Source organism: Danio aesculapii, chromosome 16 (genome assembly GCF_903798145.1).
Source record: "Danio aesculapii chromosome 16, fDanAes4.1, whole genome shotgun sequence".
In the NCBI taxonomy this organism is placed as follows: Eukaryota; Metazoa; Chordata; class Actinopteri; order Cypriniformes; family Danionidae; genus Danio; species Danio aesculapii.
Genome location: NC_079450.1, coordinates 36,258,349 through 36,283,374, shown reverse-complemented (window position 1 = coordinate 36,283,374; position 25,026 = coordinate 36,258,349). Strand labels below are relative to the sequence as shown.

The 25,026-nt window shown below is 38.9% G+C and overlaps 1 protein-coding gene across 1 annotated transcript in view; it reads left to right on the top strand.

Moving 5' to 3' along the window:
• The first annotated feature begins 1,235 nt into the window (after positions 1 to 1,235).
• Positions 1,236 to 25,026, top strand: part of trpv6 (transient receptor potential cation channel, subfamily V, member 6) — a 24,418-nt gene continuing 627 nt past the window's right edge. Inside the window, 17 exon segments of the mRNA XM_056475813.1 lie at positions 1,236 to 1,310; positions 2,130 to 2,278; positions 3,653 to 3,750; positions 11,444 to 11,566; positions 11,653 to 11,793; positions 14,404 to 14,502; positions 14,604 to 14,779; positions 14,873 to 15,019; positions 17,785 to 17,864; positions 18,928 to 19,063; positions 19,142 to 19,228; positions 21,976 to 22,002; positions 22,004 to 22,053; positions 22,678 to 22,843; positions 22,921 to 22,987; positions 24,002 to 24,270; positions 24,350 to 24,456. Coding sequence (XP_056331788.1) covers positions 2,160 to 2,278; positions 3,653 to 3,750; positions 11,444 to 11,566; positions 11,653 to 11,793; positions 14,404 to 14,502; positions 14,604 to 14,779; positions 14,873 to 15,019; positions 17,785 to 17,864; positions 18,928 to 19,063; positions 19,142 to 19,228; positions 21,976 to 22,002; positions 22,004 to 22,053; positions 22,678 to 22,843; positions 22,921 to 22,987; positions 24,002 to 24,270; positions 24,350 to 24,456 — 1,892 coding nt within the window. The 5' untranslated portion in view covers positions 1,236 to 1,310; positions 2,130 to 2,159.

Genomic DNA, 25,026 nt, shown 5'->3' with positions numbered 1-25,026 from the left:
CATAATGTCAACTTGGAAACTGAGAAGGCTACAAACTTGTAGTACATCTCTGAATGCCATAGGTGAACCATTGGTACCGCTAACAGGATTTCTGATAAATGAACAAATGAAATGTTTATCAGAATGGTCATTCACACAATGGTTATCACAACGTAGGCTATTTTACGTTAACCTTTACCTTGTGTATCGTTTTTTCCAAACAGCTTGACTTTTTGTAGTTAACCACATATAAACATTTGCCTTAAAACTAAATGATTTGTGCAAATTCTCATTCTCAAACAACTAAGTCATGTTAAAAGTCATGAAAACAATTTGAATGGTTTAAGCTTTGCCCTAGTGTGGTGGTATCTGTCTGACCAGTCTGTCACTGCACATAAACGATAAATGCTATTGTTTAGGAGTCTTAAATTAGGACTGAAGTATACAGTATTTGTGTTCACTGGAGGAGAACAACTGCTCATTTATCGCACAGCCATCGAGGATCCTGCACCTCAAAACAGACAGTCTCCATAATGGTGGAATGTTAGACGGCAAAAGTTGTTTTGGATCATCTGGAACATCCTGGTATCTGTCAGCTGCTTTGGGACAGGTCTGCTAAATGCTTATCTGACTTATCTTATTTATAAAATTGTTGACTGAAATGTTTTTGTTTCAGGTAACCTACGCAGGAAGTGGTAAAGATGATGGGCAAGGATTTATCAAAGACATTCATCTTGAATGACAGATTCAAAGATTTATCGCTTTAGTTTATGGTCAAAACATAAACCAATTTCATTTTATTCATTTCAACCACAAAAAAAAACCTCACTGGAAAAAAACAATAGAAATACATTACAAATGCCATTAAATCCATTAAATTTGAACTATTAAAACCAGTTCATTTGTTTAATTTCAATAGGGTTTTCATGACTTATTCAGTTCCGATTCATTGTTATAACATGCCACCAATAGAAAGCAAAAATTACCAGCAGAGACCCACAGCTTTCATTTAAACCCATATAATTTCCATTGTAACCATTTAAACCATTACAAAACCTTCAAAACTTCTGTTAATATTTTTGGATATTGGTAATTTCATTTATAATGTCCCAGTCTGTCCTACTGTATCCTTCACTGGGTTCCTGAATTCCTGGTATCTTCTTCTGTCCACCTGTGTGAGTGACGTCCTCCTCCCTCCTTTCTTGAATCAGCTAAGTATAAATACTGATGTCAGACTGCTTACCTTCTGTTGTCCTCTGACAGTCAAACAAACATGCTGTACATTAGTTACTAAAATTACATTGGGACTACGTGTTTAGGATTTTTGCAAGGTAAGTGAATATCGCTTTCAATCTGACATCTTTATAATTAAAGAAAATAACTAATTAGGTAATAGCTAATTTGATGTGATGTGTTTTCTGTTATTAGAATTATGGTAACATGTAAATTCATTTTATTGTAGTCGGAGTTTTGTAAAGCAACATTATTTGTAGAAGTAGTGAGATATATTAGTATTTTATACACACAATATTAAGAGGGTCAAATGTTTTGATTCAAGAGAGTGTCGTGGTCATGGAATAGATTTGTTACTACACTGTAAAACCCAACAGTCAACTTTATCAAATGAAATGAGTGTAGTGAACTCAAAATTTATTGAAAGTTAATTATACTCATTTGAAAAGAGTTTTGAACTCAGTGTTGAAGGTAATGAGTTAATTAAATACCTCATTACTTCAACTTAAATGGAGTAAGTTCAAAGTACTCATATAGATTCTTTTTTTTAACTCAAATGGTTTGTTGCCACCGGTTTCCTCAAACAGTTTAAGTTGCCTTAACTCATTGTGTTTTACAGTACTCAGTTGGTTTGAGTTCTCTTCATTTATTGGGTTTTATTGTGCTCAAATTGCTTCGTTTACTCAAATGGATTAAGTTCACCGTACTCATTAGGATTAGTTTTTTAACTTAAATAGTTTGTTGCAATTGGTTTCCTTAAATGGTTTGAGTTACCTTAACTTATTGGGTTTTACATTGTACGAATTTTAAATTATAATCTACTATATTCAAGTCATTTTGAGAGAGAGAGAGTGGACAAGCAGGGAATCTGCTTTGCCTATGTGGTAATTTTAATATTGTTTAGATTTTCTTGTCAGTCTTGTTGGTCTCAGTGTCCTCCAGAAATCATGCCACCCGCCATATCTGGTGAAATAAACCACTGGTGGAGACAAATGAGGTTCCGCCTTCAGCATAAAAAGGGATGGAATGAAATGTTGGATGAGACCTTCCTAATGCAGACCAAAAGGTGAAGAACTGTCTCTTATCAATACAATAATTAGAAAGTACATTTGCATTGATCGTTCTTTTAGATTAGACTTTTCTCTCACTAATAAAATAAATACACAATAAAAAGGAAAGGGGTGATAAAACAGCAGTTAAGAAGTTCTGTGATCCACCGATGTCGACTGATGAGAGTTTATGGTTTCCATCCAACTATTTTTATATGCATTTGAAAATGTTGCATAAAAATGTCTGCACATAACTGAATAGCATAACGTTTTTAAAAATGCTCATATGACAAAACATTTACCGAATAGATTTCAGCATGCGGGGACGGCACGGTGACTCAGTGATTAGCACTGTCGCCTTACAGCAAGAAGGTCGCTGGTTCAAGTCCTGGCTGGGCCAGTTGGAATTTCTGTGTGGAGTTTGCATGTTCTCCCTGTATTGGCGTGGGTTTCCTCCTGGTGCTCCGGTTTCCCCCACAGGCGCTATAAGTGAATTGGATTAACTAAATTGTGCATAGTGTATGAGTGTATGTGTGTGAATGAGTGTGTATGGGTGCTTCTAAGTACTGGATTGCAGCTGGAAGACCATCCACTGTGTAAAGCATATGCTGGACTAGTTGACGGTTCATTCCGCTGTGGCAACCTCTGATAAATTAGAGACTAAGCCGAAGGAAAATGAATGAACGAATTCCAGCATTCTCATCAAAAAAGTAATGGGATTTTGATTAAACATAGTGTAATTGGACAACATTAATGAACAAACATCTGAAATGGTGTATTGGCCATTCTAAAATCCCTCAGATAAAGTATGTCATCAAAGTGGTTTGGTATTATTAACTCCCAGAACTCTGGTTGAGCGACTGTGCTCACAAAAGCCAAAGCATGTTCACTATGTTTCATCATTATCTTTTGAGGCGCAAGTAATTCATAACAAAAAAGCTCCACAATGGCCTCTCCTACCGCTGTGAACTACTTTTCGATATTTGGCTCTTTGACTCGTTGAACGGAAACGTGTTTTATTTGCAAATATTTTACGTAAATGTGATATTCCAGTTTTGTGCATTGAATCTAATTTAGCATGTTTGGATGGAACCACAGCTAATGACAGTAGAGAATATGTCTTTCAAAATGATTTTGATAAGCATTTATTTTATGTATCTCAGAATGGAAAAGAGTGTGTGTGAACATCACAATAAAATAGCAGTTAATATATAAACATTTTCACATAGAAAGCTTTTAATTGAGTCTAAATTGACTATAGAAAATTTTAAAGAAGTTGCAAAGAAATTGTTTTTATAAAATGTAAATAGCAACACATTCCATTGCAAACAATATTTAAGGTAAAGCATGTCCTAATTTCAGCTGTAGTAATTTCCCTCTATGTTTTGCAGAGTAAACGACATCCCCCTGTTTTCCGCCACTAAGGAGAACAATGCAGCCTGCATAAAGAAGCTGCTTGACTGTTCATCTACTGATATCTTTGAGAGAGGTAAATAGCACTTTTGCCAATATTTACTGGGACTCTAAATCAGACTTGAAATAAGCAGTATACTTGTAGCTAAAATGACACATAAATTAAGAAAATGTCACAAATTTAAAATAAGTGGACATAGAAATGTCGTTGCACTGGTAATATAAATGACTATGGCTTTTGTGATCAAAGTGAAAAGTGAAAATGACTAGAGTGTCAATTTATGGCATCATATGTTTTACACCTTATGTCTGTGCATGTTTCATCAGATTTCTTTGAACCTTTTGCAGTGCTCATAATCAATCCAAACTTATAATCAATCTAAATATTTCCACTGAATTTATGAATGCAATAGCCAATCAGAGTGCACAGCACACGGACAGAAATTTTGCCATGACAGCTCTTTGAGAGATTTATATTTTTTTAGAGCCATGGGGCTGCATATTTCAGCATGTGTACCTGTCTGGGCTACCTTGCAGAATCGCTTAACACTAACGTACTAAACTATTTGGGCTTCTGTGCAGACAGGCCTAACACTAGTGTACTATATGATGTGCGCCTGGGCTACCCTGCCATAAGGGTCAGCACTAGGGACTTAAGCCACTTTCCAACTATCAGCCCTCCAGTGAACTTTCTTTATTTTTCAAATATTTCCTAAATGACGTAAAGCAGAGTAAGGACATTGCCACATTATTTTCTATAATGTCTTATCTTCTGAAAAAAAGCAACCTTAAGCAATTGTTTTTTTTAATTGGCTACAGAACAAACTATTTTTATACAATGATTTGACTAATTAATATAACTTGTCAAGTTAAACTAGTTAAATCTTTAAATTGCACTTTAAGCTGAATACTAGTATCTTGAAACATATTTAGTGAAATAATAAGTACTGTTATCATGGCAAAGATAAAAGAAATCAGTTATTAGAAATTAGTTATTAAAAGTATTATGCTTAGAGATGTGTTGAAAAGCACTGTTGAAGAAGAAGTTCACAAAAAGGTCACAGGTTCAAGTCCCGGCTGGACATTTCTATAAGCATGTTGTCCCCATATTCCCGTGGGTTTCAGTGGGTGCTTCGGTTTCCCCCACAGTCCAAAGACGAGGTATAAGTGAACTGGATGACCTAAATTGGCTGTAGTGTGTGAATGAGAGTATAGGTGTATAGGTGTTTCTCAGCACTGGGTTGTGGCTGGAAGGGTATCCGCAGCGTAAAACATATGCCAGAATAGTTGGTGGTTTAGCCTGAGTAAACTAAGTAACTAAGTTACTTTAAATGCATTTGAAAATATTGCATAAAAAATGTCTGCACATAACTGAATAGCATAAAGTTTTAAAAATGCTCTTACTATGACAAAACATTTACTGAATAGATTTAACTGAATGGTAACTAAGCCGGAGTAAAATGAATGAATGTGTTGAAAAAAATTTCTCTCCATTAAACAGAATAATTTTGACTTCATCTGTATATATTCCACACGCATATGTATGTATGTATGTATATATGTATATATATATATATATATATATATATATATATATATATATATATATATATATATATATATATATATATATATATATATATATATATAAACTGGCAAGCAGCCAGGCAACAGAGTGACGACATAATGTGCATGTGTCCTACCAGTTCAGCACGGTTGTTTTACCATGCTTAGAATTCCAGGCTAAGAACAAATAGTAACGGTTACAACAATCCAGCACGATAGTGGATAATCTGCTTTATATAACTATGTGTGCCTGGGCTACTTTAAAGACAGGCTTTACATTAGTGTACTAGACTATATAGTAGTTTTTAGTGCTAGTCACTTATGTGTCATAGGCTTAGCCCAAGCAGCAATATTTTAAAATGACATATATTTGAAATACAATATGTTATTTGTCACTAAAGGAATGTGCTGCAGGACTCATTAACATATTAGCATAAATAAATGAACTAATTGAACTAATTTAAACCCTTGAATTCGTTGGACACGACAAATGTTTAAGCAGCCAAGTATGTCATTATAAAGTAAAGTATGACATTACAAAGTAAACTGCAGTTCATCTTTTGCTTGCGAACATGTATTTAAAAAACTGCTGTAAATGTTTAAAAACATGAAACTTGTAATCATATAGCCTGAATTGAAATGTGTTTACTTGACGCTTACTTAAAATAGTTAGCAGATCAACAGCAAATGTGTCATGGATTGGTCAGGCTCTCACGACCCCCACTCACGAAGATCACCATCACCTGACTTCTAATGAGCACACAGCTGCATCACATTCACGAGCACCAGATAAAAGCACAGCACTCCAGTCGCTCATTGTCCGGGCTCGTCTCGACGAAAGCGGACAACTGAGCGACCACTCAGCGTAGTCATCCTCAGCTAAACAAACGATTTACTTACCTGTTCTCTTTGTATTCCTCCTAGTCTTCCTGGTCCTCCCGAATCGTCCTGTCTTCCAGTCCTTCCAAGTCTGTGTCATCCTCTGTCAGCTGTATCTGGTGTGTGCTGTCCATCCTCGTGTATTCCTGTTACCCAGCCACGGAGGAAAAGACCCCAACATCATTCCTGATCCTCCTGGCTATCCTTCATGTGCTCCTTGTTGTCATTCAATAAACACCCTAACGTTTCCTTACCTCTGTCTCCTGTCCGCTTCATAACAGAAGCCCGGACCCATAACGACGACAACATGAGCACCCTCGATCACTTTCAAGAGCTGGTGGACCAGTTGAAGCGGATTCTACAGCCACCAGCTCCACTTTCCAACGCACCACCAGCACCGAGCACTTCCGCCTCCACAGTTTCTTCTTCGGCCCTTCCTTCCAGTCCCATGGCCCGACCAGCGCCCTACTCAGGCGGAGCGGGGGAGTGCAATGGTTTTCTGTTACAATGTTCCCTCATATTCGAAATGCAACCTTCTCTATATCCCACAGATAAGTCAAAGATCGCCTACATCGTATCACTACTCTCTGGACCTGCACTTAAATGGGCTGAGACGATCTGGAACCAAGCCGGGCCGGTCATGAATTCCATCACTACCTTCACGGAGTATTTCAAAGAGGTGTTTGGACGTTCTGATGGGGAAGTAGCCGCTGGAGAGCAGCTGTATCATCTAAAGCAAGGTACTCTATCTACACAGGAATATGCTCTCCGGTTTCGCACTCTAGCAGCTGCAAGTGGATGGAATGAGAGATCGTTGTTGACCACGTACCGGCTCGGCTTGGAACCCACTCTCCGAATCCAGCTGGCCACATTAGATGATACAATGGGTCTGGAGAGATTCATCCAACATTCTCTCCGATGTTCCGATCGTCTCCGTTCCTATCAACAGGACACCATCACCCCCTCGTCTGCACTCCTCCAATCGCCTGAGTCAACAGCCTCTCCAGAACCAGAACCCATGATAATAGAGTCTGGAAGACTGACATCAGCGGAACGACAGAGGAGGCTGACCCGGGGTCTGTGTCTATACTGCGGTGTCAGTGGACACACCCGTATGGAGTGTCCCCTTCGTCCCATTCGGACTTCAGTGAGTGTATTCAGTACGAATATTGAACAATGTAAACCACTTACTACCACCGTACAAATAACTACTGCCTCTATTTCTCTCCTTGTCACAGCCCTCATCGACTCCGGGTCAGCAGGGAACTTCATCTCCCAATCCCTCTGTCGTCAACTCCACCTCCGTACTGAGGCGTCCTCGCATATATACCAGATACAACCGATAACCCAGTGCACTCGATCTTCGACCCGTATCCATCGACAATGCGAAGACATCCTTCTTCAAGTGGGGCTGTTACATCAAGAGAGGATTCAATTTCTGGTTCTGGAGGGTGCAAATATGGACATCATTCTAGGGCGCCCGTGGCTGGTGAAGCACGATCCCATCATCTCTTGGGGCACAGGAGAGATAAAGAAATGGGGATCTGGATGTACACCTACCTGTTTTCCAAATCTCCCTCTTCAAGGTCGGAACCCCATTTCTTTGTTTGCAACATCGGTCGAGAGCCCTCCTGAGAAGCAGTCTATCCACATTCCTAAGGAGTACAGCTCCTTTCATGATGTCTTCTGCCCCAAGAGAGCTTCCCAGCTACCGCCGCATCGGCCATGGGACTGCGCGATCGACCTAGTTCCAGATGCCCAGTTGCCAAGAGGTAGGATCTACCCGCTCTCGCTTCCAGAGAATCAGGCAATGGAAGATTACATAAGGGAGGCTCTGAGTCAGGGGTACATACGTCACTCAAAATCACCAGCCGCCTCAAGCTTCTTCTTTGTGGCCAAGAAGGACGGAGGGCTGCGTCCATGCATCGACTACAGGGTCCTAAATAACGGTACAGTAAAATACCGATATCCCCTTCCTCTGGTACCAGCCGCTTTGGAACAGCTCCGAGAAGCTAAAGTCTTCACTAAATTGGACCTCCGCAGCGCGTATAATCTGATAAGAATACGTGAGGGGGACCAATGGAAGACAGCATTCGTGACCCCTACTGGCCACTATGAATATGAGGTCATGCCTTACGGTCTGGTCAACGCCCCCTCCGTATTCCAAAACTTCATTCATGAAGTCCTCCGGGAGTTTCTTCACCACTTTGTAATAGTGTACATAGATGACATCCTCATTTACTCCCGGAGTGAGGCCGAACATCGCCAACACGTTGCGGAGGTCCTACACACATTGAGAGAACATCACCTCTACCTCAAAGCGGAGAAATGCTCATTCCACCAGAAGTCGATTCATTTCTTGGGATACATCATTGATCAAACCGGTATACGTATGGATGGGAAGAAAATTGAGGCTGTTCTATCCTGGTCAGAACCCACTTCCATTAAGGAGCTCCAGAGGTTTCTTGGGTTTGCTAACTTTTATAGACGGTTTATCAAGGACTACAGCAGGATTACATCACCTCTCACTAATCTCCTCAAGGGTAAACCCAAAGGACTGGAGTGGACCAAAGAAGCAGCCGCAGCCTTCCGCCTTCTTAAGAAGGAGTTCACAAGGGCCCCACTCCTGACTCATCCTGACCCAAATCTTCCTTTCGTGGTGGAAGTGGACGCATCCACCACCGGCGTCGGGGCAGTATTATCTCAACATCATGATACACCGCCCCGACTGCATCCCTGTGCCTATTTCTCTCGGAAGTTGAGCCCGGCGGAGCAGAATTACAGCATAGGAGACAGGGAGCTGCTAGCAATCAAGCTAGCCTTGGAGGAGTGGCGTCACTGGTTGGAGGGAGCCAAACATCCGTTCCAGGTGATCACAGATCACAAAAACCTCCAATATATCAAAGAGGCCAAGAGACTATGTCCACGTCAAGCCAGATGGTCACTTTTCTTCTCACGTTTTGATTTCTCCATTTCCTATCGTCCAGGACCCAAGAATCTAAGAGCAGACGCTCTCTCTCGTTTACACGAGCATCACGATCATGAAGAACTCCCAACGAAGATTCTTCCCGAACACATCTCCATTTGTCCGATCACCTGGAACGCTCCTCCAGTCGTTGCCACTCCGGAAGCCCCTGCTCCGCCGGGATGCCCTCCTCATCGGCAGTTCATACCACCTGAACACCGGGTAGATCTGATCCACTCCTTACATACCTCGCTAGGCACTGGACATCCAGGGATCAACAATACTCTCTCGCTAGTATCCCAACGATTCTGGTGGCCAAACATGGCAAGGGATGTGAGGCAATATGTTCAGGGCTGTAAGGACTGTGCCCAATCCAAGAGCCCACGTCATCTACCCGCTGGAAAGCTCCATCCCTTGCCGATTCCGAACCGTCCCTGGTCACACCTAGGAGTGGACTTTATCACTGATCTCCCTTCGTCAGAAGGTAATACCTGTATTCTAGTCATAGTAGATAGATTCTCAAAGTTTGTCAAACTAATCCCTCTGAAAGGTCTTCCCACAGCCTTTGAAACAGCCGACAATATCTTTAATCAAGTCTTCAGGTCATTTGGTATTCCAGAAGATATTGTGTCGGACAGAGGTCCACAGTTCATCTCACGTCTATGGAAAGCCTTCTTCAAGCTCCTAGGTGTGGCCGTCAGCCTCTCTTCTGGATATCATCCCCAAACCAACGGGCAGACAGAGAGGAAGATTCAGGAGGTGGGACGGTTCCTGAGGACCTTCTGCAGTGGTCACCAGAGCTCCTGGAGCCAGTATTTGGGCTGGGCAGAATATGCCCAAAATTCACTGCGGCAACCCTCCACCGGACTCACGCCATTCCAGTGCGTCCTGGGCTTCCAACCACCGCTCTTTCCCTGGGATGGCGAACCATCTGATGTCCCCGCAGTGGATCACTGGTTCCGGGAGAGCGAGAGAGTCTGGGACGAGGCTCATCAACATCTGCAGAGGGCAGTCCGTCGAAGCAAGGTAACCGCCGATAGAAGAAGGTCTGAAGAACCCAGATACACACCCGGACAAAAGGTGTGGCTATCCACCCGGGACATACGCATGCGACTGCCCTCTCGCAAGTTAAGTCCCCGATTTGTTGGTCCCTTCACCATCGTGGAACAGGTTAACCCCGTCACCTACAAACTACAATTACCCTCTCACTACCGTATTCACCCTACATTCCACGTATCACTCCTGAAACCCTATCACGATCCTGTTCTTCCCTCCACAGAGCCTGACCACGAAGAGGAACCCCCCTCCTCCACTGCTCCTAGAAGAAGGAGCCGTCTACGCAGTGAAGGAGATCTTGCGTTCCCGACGTCGTGGTGGCCAGTTGGAGTACCTGGTGGACTGGGAAGGGTACGGCCCCGAAGAAAGGACATGGGTTCCCAGAGCTGATATTCTCGATCCTAGTCTCATGGTGGAGTTTCATGAGAGCCACCCTGAGTTCCCAGCGCCTAGAGCAGAGGGAGACCACCACGGCGTCGGAGGTGTCGGCCCTCAGGAGCGGGCCCTGGGGAGGGGGGTACTGTCATGGATTGGTCAGGCTCTCACGACCCCCACTCACGAAGATCACCATCACCTGACTTCTAATGAGCACACAGCTGCATCACATTCACGAGCACCAGATAAAAGCACAGCACTCCAGTCGCTCATTGTCCGGGCTCGTCTCGACGAAAGCGGACAACTGAGCGACCACTCAGCGTAGTCATCCTCAGCTAAACAAACGATTTACTTACCTGTTCTCTTTGTATTCCTCCTAGTCTTCCTGGTCCTCCCGAATCGTCCTGTCTTCCAGTCCTTCCAAGTCTGTGTCATCCTCTGTCAGCTGTATCTGGTGTGTGCTGTCCATCCTCGTGTATTCCTGTTACCCAGCCACGGAGGAAAAGACCCCAACATCATTCCTGATCCTCCTGGCTATCCTTCATGTGCTCCTTGTTGTCATTCAATAAACACCCTAACGTTTCCTTACCTCTGTCTCCTGTCCGCTTCATAACAAAATGGATTAAACTTAAGACTTATCTTCACTTATCTTAAATGCTATTTTCAGGCAGCTATCCCAAAAACGTACTGTAGATTGCTATTGCAAACAATACAAGGTATTTAAATGTTGAGGAGCAAGCCCATTGGCTGCTCACCTGCACCTTATGTAACAATATGGTTGGAAGCAGATTGGATAGAACGTATAGCCTTTGTTTTTTATGGCAGTTTCATGACAGAACGTTGCTTCAATGTCTTAATATCTAACATTGCACTGAATGATAAATACAGATTGTAAATGTGGGTCTGACACTGTGTGTGTTTGTTGCAGGTGAGCTTGGAGAGACAGCTCTGCATGTTGCTGTGATGAATGATAACTTTGAAGCAGCTGTGGCTTTAATGAATGGAGCCCCGGAGCTCATCAATGAGCCTATGACATCTGAACTCTACCATGGTCATTATTAGAAACAGACAGTTCCTCAATCATTAAAATACGACTGTTCACACTAAGATTTCAAGCAAGTGTGTTCTGGTTGACAGGTTTAACAGCCCTTCACATCGCTGTGATTAATCAGAATCCTAACTTAATCTGGGAGATGATAAAAAGAGGAGCTGATGTGACGACACCCAGAGTCACAGGCATGTACTTCCGCAAAAGAAGAGAAGGCCTGTTTTACTATGGTAAGACATATGCTTCTATTGTGTTAATCATTTTTAGCTATTGTTTGTATGGTCCCACTCTGTTAGCTACTATATGGTACATGCATGGAATAAAGAATAACCGTTAGGTATAATGTCCATATTGTGGTCATGTTGTATTGCAAAATGTTGTTGAGGTGGGATACTGTTAAGGTTAGCAACAGGTGGTTTACTTGGTATTGGTGGATTTAAAAGTGGGTTAAGTGGAATTTGTAGGGTCAACAGTGTAATTATAGATTTACCGAACTGTAATTACATGCAGAAGGACATTATACAGTAGTGGCCTAAATGTTTGGAGGGGAAATTTGTGTAATATTTGCTTTTAATGACCATTAAAAAGTAAGTGACAGCCTAAATTTGAAAGAGGAAAAAAATAAAATATTTGCTAAATAAGAAACAAAAGCTGTCAGGAAATAAATTGCACACTGATTCCAATATAATATTATATACACTCACCGGCCACTTTATTAGGTACACCTTACTAGTACTGGGTTGGACCCTCTTTTGCCTGCAGGACTGCCTTAATCCTTCGTGGCATAGATTCAACAAATACTGGAAATATTCCTCATAGATTTTGATCCATATAGACATGATAGCATCACATAGTTGCTGAAGATTTGTCGGCTGCACATCCATGATACAAATCTCCCATTCCACCACATCCCAAAGGTGCTCTATCGGATTGAGTTCTGGTGACTGTGGAGGCCATTTGAGTACAGTGAACTCATTGTCATGTTCAAGAAACCAGTCTGAGATGATTCGCACTTTATGACATGGCGCGTTATCCTGCTGGAAGTAGCCATCAAAACACGAGTAGACTGTGGTTATCATGAACAAATAAAATGCAGAACACTGTTTTACTGTCTCTATGCACAGCTGCAAAGTATACTTAGAAAACTGAGCAACATCGGTATGTTTTTACACAAAGGGCCAAGGAATAAATTTTCCCAGGCTGGAAATCACTTTGGATGAACAGCGTCTGCTTTAAAAATGCATCATGTTTAAAATGTAATGTAATTTATTAGATAGTAGTTAACACTTATTATGAAGTTCATTTTTTTAAATGTAAATATTTTATTATAATAATGTGTAATTTTAATATGATATAGTATAAATATTATGTTATCTTTTGTGTTGTAATTATTATAAATTTTTTTCAAATAATATTTTGGTTGGGTTTTAGTCTGTTATGAATATATAAACATAGAGGTGTAACGAATCACGGTTGATCCATGATTCGTACGAATCACAACCCACGGTTCAGAACACACGTGACCAGCGGATTAATACTTTTTTAACTTTACTAAATTTGTGATGATCCCAGAGAAATTACATGTATGAAAGCATTTGGGCTTTCCTGTAAAATATAATGATGGTGGAAGAAGTTGTGGTAGGTTACGCAGGATGTGGTGGGTTTCTTAGGTTATTAAAGGTGTTTTCTGTCACTACTTGTTTAGCCTGCATGTGTAAGCTGCACAATTAATCACTAAAAGATCAGGATCTCAACACCCACGCAACATAAATTATAAATGATGGTGATTTGCATTTGTTTATTAATTCATCTAATCGGTGCATTTAAATCTGTGTTTGAAAAATGCAAAGATCGAGAAAGAGAATCACACTTCAGTGTTTTGAGTTAAATGACACAGAAGTACTGGGATAACAGTTTCTAGTTCAGATAAAAATACTGATGTTTATGGTAAAGATAAGAATCAACGTCATATGCATTTAACTTAATGCTCAAAAATGAAAGTCGCAAGCAGCAATTACATTATTTTACCAACAGGTGGCTATAAATAATATACCACAGTATAATTCTTCAAAACTGATCCATCTAGCAATGAAACAAGTGGGGTAGCGCGATCATAAGCACCACTCTCCCCCGGTCTTCAATTCGGGCGATCATACACACTTCACGTCACTTCTGAGGGGCCCTGCCTTAATTCTTGCAGGTGCATGGGCCCACGCATTTTGCGCTATGCCACTGAATGAAACATGAAGTTTTATGAGTAAAAAACTGAGTAATTTATTTAAAATGTGACTTAAAATAAATATGGGTTGTACAAATTATAAGGTTACATTTCTATATTTAGTGTCATCAGCAACAGTAATAGTAACAGTGAATTTTTCACTGAATATTTTACAATTTATTTTTTATTAGCTGATTATTTCTTCATTTTATTTTTAATAAAGTTACAGCTTCTAAGTTCTGCTTGTTAAAAACAAAAGTGTCTTGCAGTACTGTTTTTGTAATAAATGAAAAGCAAACTACATTTGTCTACACCCTTTAACTCGAAAAATGGTACGATCCGTGACAAAAAAAAAACATAATGTTATCCAAACTGTGAGATTTGTGATCCGTTACACCACTAAACATAACACTAAAGCTTCCAGTCATTGGCAGCAAAGTTGAAAATTCTAACACTTAATTTAGAAATTAAGCAAATAGCTGCAAATGTGCTTTAACAAAACTTTACTCTCGCTTGTGTGATATAGCTAAATTATGATATTATCATAGACGATATATTTCACACACCCATCAGGAGAGCTTCATCTGTTTCTCATGGAAATGAATACATTTTGTTCGTTTAGGTGAACACATCCTGGCATTTGCAGCCTGTGTGGGTAATAAAGACATTATGTCCATGCTGATAAAAGCTGGGGCTAATATTCGGGCTCAGGATTCCCGGGGTAAGAAAAATTACCCTGCTTCCATAATTATTAGTCATCTTACTCCTGCGTTACATAAACATTTGCATCTGTGGTTGTGACTCTTTGTCCCTCACGAACAGGCAACACCATCCTGCACCTGTTGGTTTTGCAGCCCAATAAAGCAACTGCATGTCAGATATTTGACTTCTTGCTGGCTCAGGATGCAGATCAGGACTCCGGTCTCCCTCTAGACATGGTCCCAAACTACAAAGGCCTCACACCATTCAAACTTGCTGCGAGAGATGGCAACGTTGTGGTGAGAGAGAGGTTTTTAATGGATCTCTTCTAAGAATATACCTCTTATCTGTCACAATACTGCAACAGTTATATTTTGTGTATTGTTGCACAGGTCTTCCAGCACTTGGTCAACCGCAGAAAGGTTGTTCAGTGGAGTCTGGGACCAGTGTCCTCCTACCTCTATGACCTGACAGAGATCGACTCCAGGGTGGATGAACAGTCAGTGCTTGAGATTATTGCCACCAGTCACAAAAAAGAGGTTTGTCAGTGCGAATCCGCTTGTTAAGTGTGACGTCACGCGAAGCAGCTTCCGGGTACAAGTGCTCTATCAAACTGTATAGGGAGACCCGACAAATGGTAATAATAAACGTTTACAAAGCGATGTAATACTTTCGAAAATCACAATCGCAATATACAGTTGAGGTCAGAATTATTAGCCCCCCTTTGAATTTTTTTTTTTCTTATTTAAATATTTCCCGAATGATTTTTGACAGAGCAAGGAAATTTTCACAGTATGTCTGATAATATTTTTTCTTCTGGAGAAAGTCTTATTTGTTTTATTTCGGCCAGAATAAAAGCAGTTTTTAATTTTTATGAACAATTTTTAAAGACAAAATTATTAGCCCCTTTAAGCTATATTTTTTTTCTGATAGTCAACAGAACAAACCATCGATATAAAATAACTTGCCTAATTACTCTAACCTAACTAGTTAACCTAATTAACCTACTTAAACCTTTATATATCACTTAAGGAAAATAATGACCAGGGGGGCAAATAATTTAGGGGTGCCAATAATTCTGACTTCAACTGTATATATCCATGCCTAATATCCGATGGACAGAAAGTGATACATTTTTTATAAATTGTTAAAATATTGGTGTCTGTGATGCAGCAAGTCCAGAGACTGTCATGTACACCATGATTTGATATAAAATTCACTTTAATGTGTAATATGACTAGTGGTCAAAATTGAATATTTGCCCAATTCAAACGAGTAGCGGCTTGGACCCATAAACAGTATTCAATACATCACAGCTTAAAAAATAAGCTTGTAAATCATACAAATTGACCTAAAGGCCTTCATTTTTTTTCAGAACACAAATTTAAATATTTTTAGATTGAATCCGAGAGCTCTCTAGAGCACGAGACCTTCAAAATCCAGAAAAGGAACCAAAAACACTGGCAAAAGATTCCATGTGACTTCAGTGGTTCAACTGTAATCATACGAAACTCAGAGAAAACTCTTGTGCGTGACTTTGTTCGTCTTTGTCTTCTTTTGCTCATGAGGTCATGATGGTTGGCTTTTGCTACAGGCATTACATTGTGTTATTATTATGGCATGTGTCCACCGAAGTCTTTTTTTGTGCTGCAGAAAGGCGTGCGCTATTCTAAAAATGATTTTAAAAAATGAAAAGCAGAGAGGAAAATGCACACTCTTGCTACCAGTGCTGCACTTTTAAAACGCAGTGGTTCCATTGACAACAACAGGAAATAGAAAAGCGCTCATGTTTTTCAGTGCAAAAACACTTTGGTGGACATGCACCTTTTAGGGGCCGATCACACAGAATACGCTTTTTGTGTTGAGTGATGCTTTTTTTAATAATTTAATGATTTACTATGAGCATTTTGCGCGCTGCTTATGCGCCCTGCGCGCCTCGCGTTATAACCGCCTGCCACGCCTTGTGTTCTGCTGTTGCACACTGTGCACTCACAGTTGAAAAAAGTCAACTCTGAGCAGAAAGGTGCATTACATCAGTCGCATCTGTTTCATTCTCCAATCAAATGAAAGCAGAAGCGCAGTTTCTGTTGAAGTGACAGCAGTGTTTGTGCTGTCAAGACGACTACAGAGACATTTGAAGATAGAGGAGAGAATAGTGGTTACTATTTTGAGTTATCCGTATGACTTCACAAATCTTGAACATCACAAATTTAATATTATTAACTATTACAATTTTACCAATATCAACAGCAGCACTCACGCACAATACACAGCTGATTCAGTCGTTTACTTGCAACATAAAAAGTGCACCTTTTTTTCTTATCAACAAAAAGGCATTGCAGTGCGCCTTGCGTTTTTGGAATGTAAAAGCACGTTCGTGTTATCGGCCCGTTACTGTACGTTCACACAAAATGTGGCGAGAGCGTCAAAGTAGCCAGAAGACATTCATTTTCAATGGGCGGCACGGCGCATCTTTGCCGGTGTGGACGTCGAGGAGAGTTGAAATCAAGTCAGCTTTATGGTAATGAGCTATAACACGTTTCGGCGGCAACCAATCGGAATGTAAAAGTCCACCGTTTGAGAGGATTCCAGAGAACATAGTCCTGTGAACTTTGGTTCCAACCACAGTTGTTCCCAAGGATTTTAATATTGTGGTTGTTTCCTGTTATTTACAATGTTTTCTTACAGGGACATATGTAAAAAGTTACTGATGTGAATTAATCTTATATATGTTTTTTCCAAAGCGGGAAACTCATGATAACTATGACAACAGTACAAAACAGCATTGCTGCTTCAGAATATTTCAGACATATGGACACATTGGATAAGTGGAGCAAAGCCACACTGGAACAGCTTGGTCCTCCATAGTTAAATTAATTTGATAAAAGTCACGCAACATTTTCACGCTAGAAAGCACTTTGATGCTCTCACCGCCTTCGGTGTGAGCACACAGTTACAATCAGCAGCACAACATGGCTGTTGTGAATGTGCACCTTAATCTGTTATGGAAAATTAGACGGCTGATTTTACAGGGTTTCATGGTCATGCAAAGATATTTTGGTCTTGCAGTTATTATAGGATAGATATTTGGAAAAAATTAACAAATGTATATTTGTTTAGTATCAAACAAATCTCTGGACCATTCCCTCAAGGGTCCCGAGATCAGTTTGGTATTGACATTCTTCCAAATATCTTCTTTTGTGTTCAGCAGAACAAAGAAATGAGACCACGAGTAAACAATAACAGAATTGACCTTTTTGGGTGAACTAACCCTTTAAGAAAGTATGTGATTTGTTTGTCTCAGGCCAGAAGAATCCTTGAGTTGACTCCAGTGCGACAGCTCATCACGCTCAAGTGGAATCTGTATGGGAAACATTACTTCAGGTGCTAATGCATACTATAAAACACAGCATTTTGTTTAGCTATTATTTTAAATAAATTATTTCATAAACTATCTTAACTATCTAACCTGCAGATATTTTAAGTTTCAGATTAAATTAGACTGTAATGTTTTCTATAATATAATTTACATATGTGGGCTATTTTTAATAAAATAATCATTACTCAGCAATCTATATTATTTTAGTGTCTTTTCTTCATAAATTCCTTAACCATATACCACATAAACACATACAAATGTCAACTGATTTGTCTGTTTTCAGGTCAATAAGTTTATTTTTCACATTCAAAAGATTAATAGCAGGTATAACAGGTTCTTTTGACGTGATATATGTGTGGGCATTCTATACATTTATTAAGTATATGTGATACAAACACATTTTGTCACATAGATATTTAAATTTAGATATAATTTGTATCATATACATATATATTATATCTAAATATAAATACATATTTTCTCAAATATATGCAAGCATGTGTGTATTTATATATACAAAATAAATATACATAGCATGCACACACATATGTCAAAAAATATATATTTTGAATAACATTAATTGCGATTAATCTTTACCCAGCACTAAAAATAGCATTTATCTCTATTCAAATCAAATTCAATTGCAGTAAAGCACTCATTTTGATCAATTCACAGTCAGCAATTTTTGTGTTTAAAAGACACCTAATAAAAAAAACTTGGGCTGACGGTGAAAATTGGATAAACGACTAACGACTGTCCAAAATAAACTAGTCATCAAAGAGTCAGGAATGAATGACAACAAATGAGAAGTCTAATCTCTCAATTCGTTTTTCACTGACAGCCAAAATTTAGCCTTGCTTCACCCAGGATGTCTATGTGTAGACGTCTGTTAGATTAAAATTGCTTGACACATTGTCATTGTTGTACCTGTTTTTCCTCAGCTGACATGTTCAATAGCTTCGAGCTTTTCCACATATTCAGCATTGTTTCCTGATTTTATCACATTTTCAACAGCGTGTTTATGATTTCAGCAAAACTGATGATGTTGCTCTGTTGGTGTGTTTACAGGTCGCTTATGGTGATCTACCTGGTGTACATTAGCATATTCACTGTGTGTTGTATAAACCGCCCCCTGAAGGACATTCCTGCGAATTACACCAAAGCGGACAACGACCACACCATAAAAGTGAAAAAGACCTTCAAGGTGAGAAATGTTACTGCTTATTATTAAATTATTGTGCACTTGTGTCTGTAAGTATCTAACCCCTCTCTTTGTGTTTAGGAGAGCTATCAGACATATACAGATCAACTGCGTCTAATTGGAGAAATAATCAGTCTTATTGGAGCCATCATTATACTGCTGATAGAGGTCAGCTAAATGTTCCCATACATCTCACTCTGGCTTTAGAAACATTATGCCATTCACTTTTTTTCTGTATGTTATGACTTCGTTTCAAAGAATGATTTAAATAATAAATAATAATAATAAGGTAGTGCTACTTTAATCCATGAAAATTAAGTGAGAGGTGCATTTTTGAGTGTATTCATGAAGTGAAGTGATGGGCAAATGTATGCTGACCCATACGCAGAATTTAAGTGCTCTGCATTTAACCTATCCTTAATGGACACACATATACACCACGGAGTAATTAGGGGTTCAGTGCCTTGGTGAATGGGGTGAAAGAGAGCCCTGTAGGGTTCCCACGGGCCATGGAAAATCTGGAATATTCTGAAATTGTGAAAGGTTAGTTCCAGACATTAAATGTCAGGGAATTTTTAGCTTTATGTCATGGAATATCAAGGATTTTAGTTTGTCACTAAAAACTTTCTATACACTCAAAAGAATAACTTATTGGATGAACTTAAATTGAGGACAGAATTTCCATTCAACTAATTTATTTGGCACCAACTAAAATTAATTGAGTTGGCCACATGATTTTATCAAATAAAAGTTTAAATAATTTGTATTTTTATTTAACTTAAACTCAAAGGTCTAATAATAACATGTTTTATGTGTCGTACATTTGGAAGTCTCTTAGTTTTATTTGAAGTTAGAAAAGAGCTATTTTTAAGCATATTTCATGAGTTACAAATACAGTTGAAGTCATAATTATTCGCCCGCTTAGAATTTTTTTTTCTTTTTAAATATTTCCCAAATGATGTTTAACAGAGCAAGGAAATTTTCACAGTATGTCTGATAATATTGTTTCTGGAGAAAGTCTTATTTGTTTTATTTCGGCCAGAATAAAGCAGTTTTTAATTTTTTAAAAACCATCTTAAGGTCAAAATTATTAGCCCCTTTAAGCTTTTTTTCGAATGGCTACAGAACAAACCATCATTATACCCTACCTAGTTAACCTAATTAAGCCTTTAAATGTCACTTTAAGCCGTATAGAAGCATCTTGAAAAATATCTAGTCAAATATTATTTACTGTCATCATGGCGAAAATATTAGAAATGAGTTATTAAAACTATTATGCTTAGAAATATGTTTTTTTTTTTTTATCTTTTTTTCCGTTATAGGGGAGGGGAGGGGGGCTAATAATTTTGACTTCAACTGAACAGTTGATTGAGACAGTTTTAAAATTTTAAGACAGTTATTGCTCACTGAGCAAAGCAACAAACTGCAGTTTTGCTAATTAAGCTGCCAACACCCAAAATGTGTGCTTCTGCAAGGTGGTAATCTCAAAACTTAAAGCATTACATGAAACTCTTCTAAATCTTCAAACTAAAGTGCAGACTAAACTCTAACAAGTCTTTCTATTAACTTTAAAGCCCTAAGATTACTTTTATTGTCAACATTTCCTTCTCTTAATTCAATCCCAAGCAAAGCACACTGGGAACTACAAATCCCCTAACCAGGTAGTTGGATCAACACAAAACACTTAAGTTAACTTAATTATTTACAAATTTAAGTGGACTGAACATAAAAGAAATAAACTGGCTAAGGAAATGACAAAAATTGTCTTGTTTTAGCTAATTTTAAACAGGTAGTTTAAACAATCAGCAGTACTCATTTTTTGAGTGTACCCTACTTTCTTTATTAAAAAGTGTAAGTTAAATTTAATATACAAAAATCCTTCATAACTGACTCAACATTGAGTTAATACAAACCAGCATTTTTACTGTTGGCTTGAAAGTGAGCACTTTCTAAAAGACTAAAAAGTTTTATAATGTAGAATTTGTCCAAAATACTGAGGTGAACGGTCACAGTGGCTATTGAAGTCTTGAAAAATGTTATTCAAGCTAAAACTTTTTTAAAATTATGCAGAGCACAACAGCAGCCTGTTTTTCCAAATTCAGTTTTTTAGTCAGTGCAAGTAGGCATGGGCGGCTATAAGATTCTGACGGAATGATAACCTTGGATAAAAATATCACGGTTTCACAGTATTGTGAGAACTGCTCTAAAATATATTATATATTTTAAATGTCTGGTTAAAAACAAAAACTTTTTTGAACAATATAGTTTATTTTGAGAAACCTTTAAAATATTTTAGAACAATAAACTTGTCAGGCTAAACAATTCATATAAACCATTGACTTCTGCTGCCTTCATTAGCTTCAAACACAGATTTATTCACAATTTAAAATGACATCTTTGGATATCTTTTCTGCTGGAGATACTGTTGTCCTAAAAAAATCTTAAATAAATAAATCTTACATATACCATGGGAGCAATAGAACAGAACATTTTGGCAGTTTTACATCGTTGACTTTTCCAAACCACCGTATGCCTTGAAAATGGTTATCCTCCCATGCATATAAATGCAAGTCAAGGAATTTGATATTTGGCTTACAGTGGGAACCCTGGCACTGGTTGCGCACTGCCCTAAAATCGCTGCAGGACCTGAGACATCAACCCACAAACTCGGTTTACTCACTATCTAACCATTAGGCCAGAATAATAAGTCTAATAAGTTGCTTTTTAATATTTGATGGATGAACTCTAACTCCTCACTCTAAGTTTTTAAAAACAATGTTTTAATGGGAGTCAAAAAATCTTAATGGAATTTACTCCCATAATCCTCGCAAAGCATCATGGGATGTAGGAAAGATGTGGATAAAATGTATTGCCATTACACAAAAACACTCATACTTGTATTTTGTTATGTTCAGATCCCCGGTATTTTGGCAGTGGGGGTTTAAACGCTTTTTTGGCCAGACTGCCCTTGGTGGCCTCTTCCATGTCACTTTGTAAGTTCTTGTTATAGGCTAAGTGTTGTAGAAAAATGTGTGGTGAAATGCACTTATTATGCACATAAATGTTTAACATTGTACTCATACTTTAAAAAAAGATCTCTATATAGTTACATATTTAATAAATTTTTATATTTACATTCATAAGTAATCTGTTAACCCACCACTAGTCTTGGCCCCAGACGTCACACCAAGCAATGCCCACAGACCTGTGGCTAAACGTCTGATGTATATGGCAAACATTTCTGAAAACATTTTAGCAGATCCTCAGTTGTCCTCTGATTTATATATAAAATAGTTCAAGTCGAGTATTCAAGTCGAGTGATTGGTTGGTTAACTTGTCAATCAAATAGCATCATGGGTGGTCCTTGGCCATTCAAAGCGATCAAAGTTCCCAGACTAACCCACCCCTTACAACTTATCCCACCTATCCATACCACCAAACCAATCCCACCTCAGTAGCACCATAAGTGTTGTGCAATACAATATGAACACAATAAGTGCATTGTACTTATTTTTTTATGCAAATAATATAAAATGGGACCAATTATTTATATATCTGTCTGTCTAATCAAATCAGTTTGACTGCATGCATTCACTCAAACTTTCATTTCATTTCAGGATTAGCTACGCTTTGCTGGTTTTGCTTTTGTGTGGGCTGCGAGTCACTGGAATACAAGGAGAATTGATTCCGATGGCCTTTTCTCTGATTCTTGGCTGGTTCAGCCTTGTGTACTTTGCCCGAGGTTTTGAGATGCTGGGACCTTACGTCATTGTGATACAGAAGGTGGGGTGGTTCACTGGTTTTAGAATCAACTATAAATATAATATGCATTTTTTAAAAATATGGATGTTGTTTTGCAGTCAATATTTGGAGATATAACAAAGTTCATGTGGTTGTCCATCATCTTCCTCATTGGATCTTCTGCTGGTTAGTTCAAATATATTTACACTGTACACTTACACTATACATGTGAACTGCTAGGTAGATTAATTAGAAGTTGTAGTATGTCTCTGATTCCAAGTTGCTTGCCAAAATTAGTAATGCATTGCAGTCTATTTCATAAAATAGTTGATTTTGTTCCTTTATGCTGATTGGGCAACAGCTTTATTCACAACACAGCACAGAGACCTAAAGGGTTAATTGATAATTAATTTCTGGAAGATGCTCTGACTCTTCTACTAGGGGACATCTGTACTAGTCACAGTTTGTCTATAACAAAGGCATGCTTGAGCATAAGGGTGTCCATAAGTGCACATGGCACCAGGATACCCCTGGCCGGAGGTTGATGATCAACTTTGTGGTTGTTTCATGTGATCTCCCATCATATGTCTTGGACACTCATCTAAAGAAAGGGGCAGAGCTGTCAACTGTCAACAAGAAAACCAGCATGTCCACTCTACACTACATTGCACTATATTGACTGATGTGCTGAAAAGTCTTTCAAAGGGTATGCTAGTGGCAGACACAGAAAGATACCTTTGTATTAAATCACTCACTTATTTTAAACCAGTGCAATATGCATTGCAATATAATGATCTTTTTTATCTATTGCTCAGCCCTGAAATGATCTGCTGCAAGGAGATGTGTTTTCAATCATCGTATTAAACTAATTGACAACACCGTGCCTAAGAAGAGACAAAGTGGCTATACTTGATCATTCAGTCCTTTTTAGAGGTCGTATCTTCAGATGTCTTTGGTTCATGTTGCACATATTTTAGAACCATGCCAGAGTTTTTTTTGGGAAGTGCATTGAAACCCAAATTTCAGTGGTCTTTGTCTGCATGGTGCACATCGAGGTTTAGGTGGCAACGTTCAATCACATCAGGCTTTGTTTTAATTCAACCAAATTTTCAAATATGAATTACATATAATCATACTACCCAGCCCTGTATGTTTGTGAATCTGTAACCTAATTAACAATTTCCTTGTTTTCCTGTGCAGCCTTGTGGATTTTCTACATGACTCAGGAACCCTTAGCTCTTCCGCAGTACCGCTCGTTCCCCATCACCCTCTTCTCTCAGTTTGAGGTGAGCGTCGGTCAGATTGATTTGCCAGTGGACCACACACTCTTCACCCATCCAGTGGTGTATTGGACTCACGTCTGCTTCAGCTTGATCTCTAACGTCCTCCTGTTTAATCTCCTGGTCGCCATGATGAGTGACACTCAGTGGAGAGTAACTCAAGAACGTGATGAACTCTGGAGGACGCAGGTTAGTAGTTTAGCTACTTCATTCTCAGAGCAACTATTAGGAAGTAGGAAGAGGTTACAGTTAGTTTCTCTTTTCATAGGTGGTGGCCACTACTCTGATGCTTGAACGAAAGTTGCCACAGCGCCTGTGGCCAAGATTGGGTGTCTGTGGTCTGATGTTTGGGCTTGGAGAGCGCTGGTATCTCCGGTAAGGACTCACGGAATCGCAATAATTATAAAAATGCATTTCAAATTCATTGTACATTTAAAAGAACAATGACAATGTTACCGTTGGCTTCAATTTAAGAACAAGTTTTGCTAGTTGATGAATACTAATAATACTAATAATTTACAGCAAAAGAAGACACTTTTAAATGTGGTATTAGAAGTAAACCCGAGCCTTTAGGCTATTTTATCTGCATGAAGAAAAAAAACATAGATTTAGACAGCCTGATCTCACGAGAAAATGTACGTATTTTACGTTTTGTCAGTTTAGTGGCTAATTTGTACGAATTCGTTCAGTCGTACGAAATTGTACGATTTTAAAAAGGAGGCATGGCACCTAACCCCAACCGTCATTGGGGGATAAGCAAATCGTACAAATTTGTACGAATTAGATCATACGAATTCATACGAATTAGCCACTAAATCAAAAAGTTATGAATTACCGTGAGATTGTGTTGGTTTTAGACCACTTCTCTACAGCTGTTTTCATACTGTCAGTCCAAATCACACCGCATGAGTATCCAATTCAAAACCGACTATTTTAAATACTGAT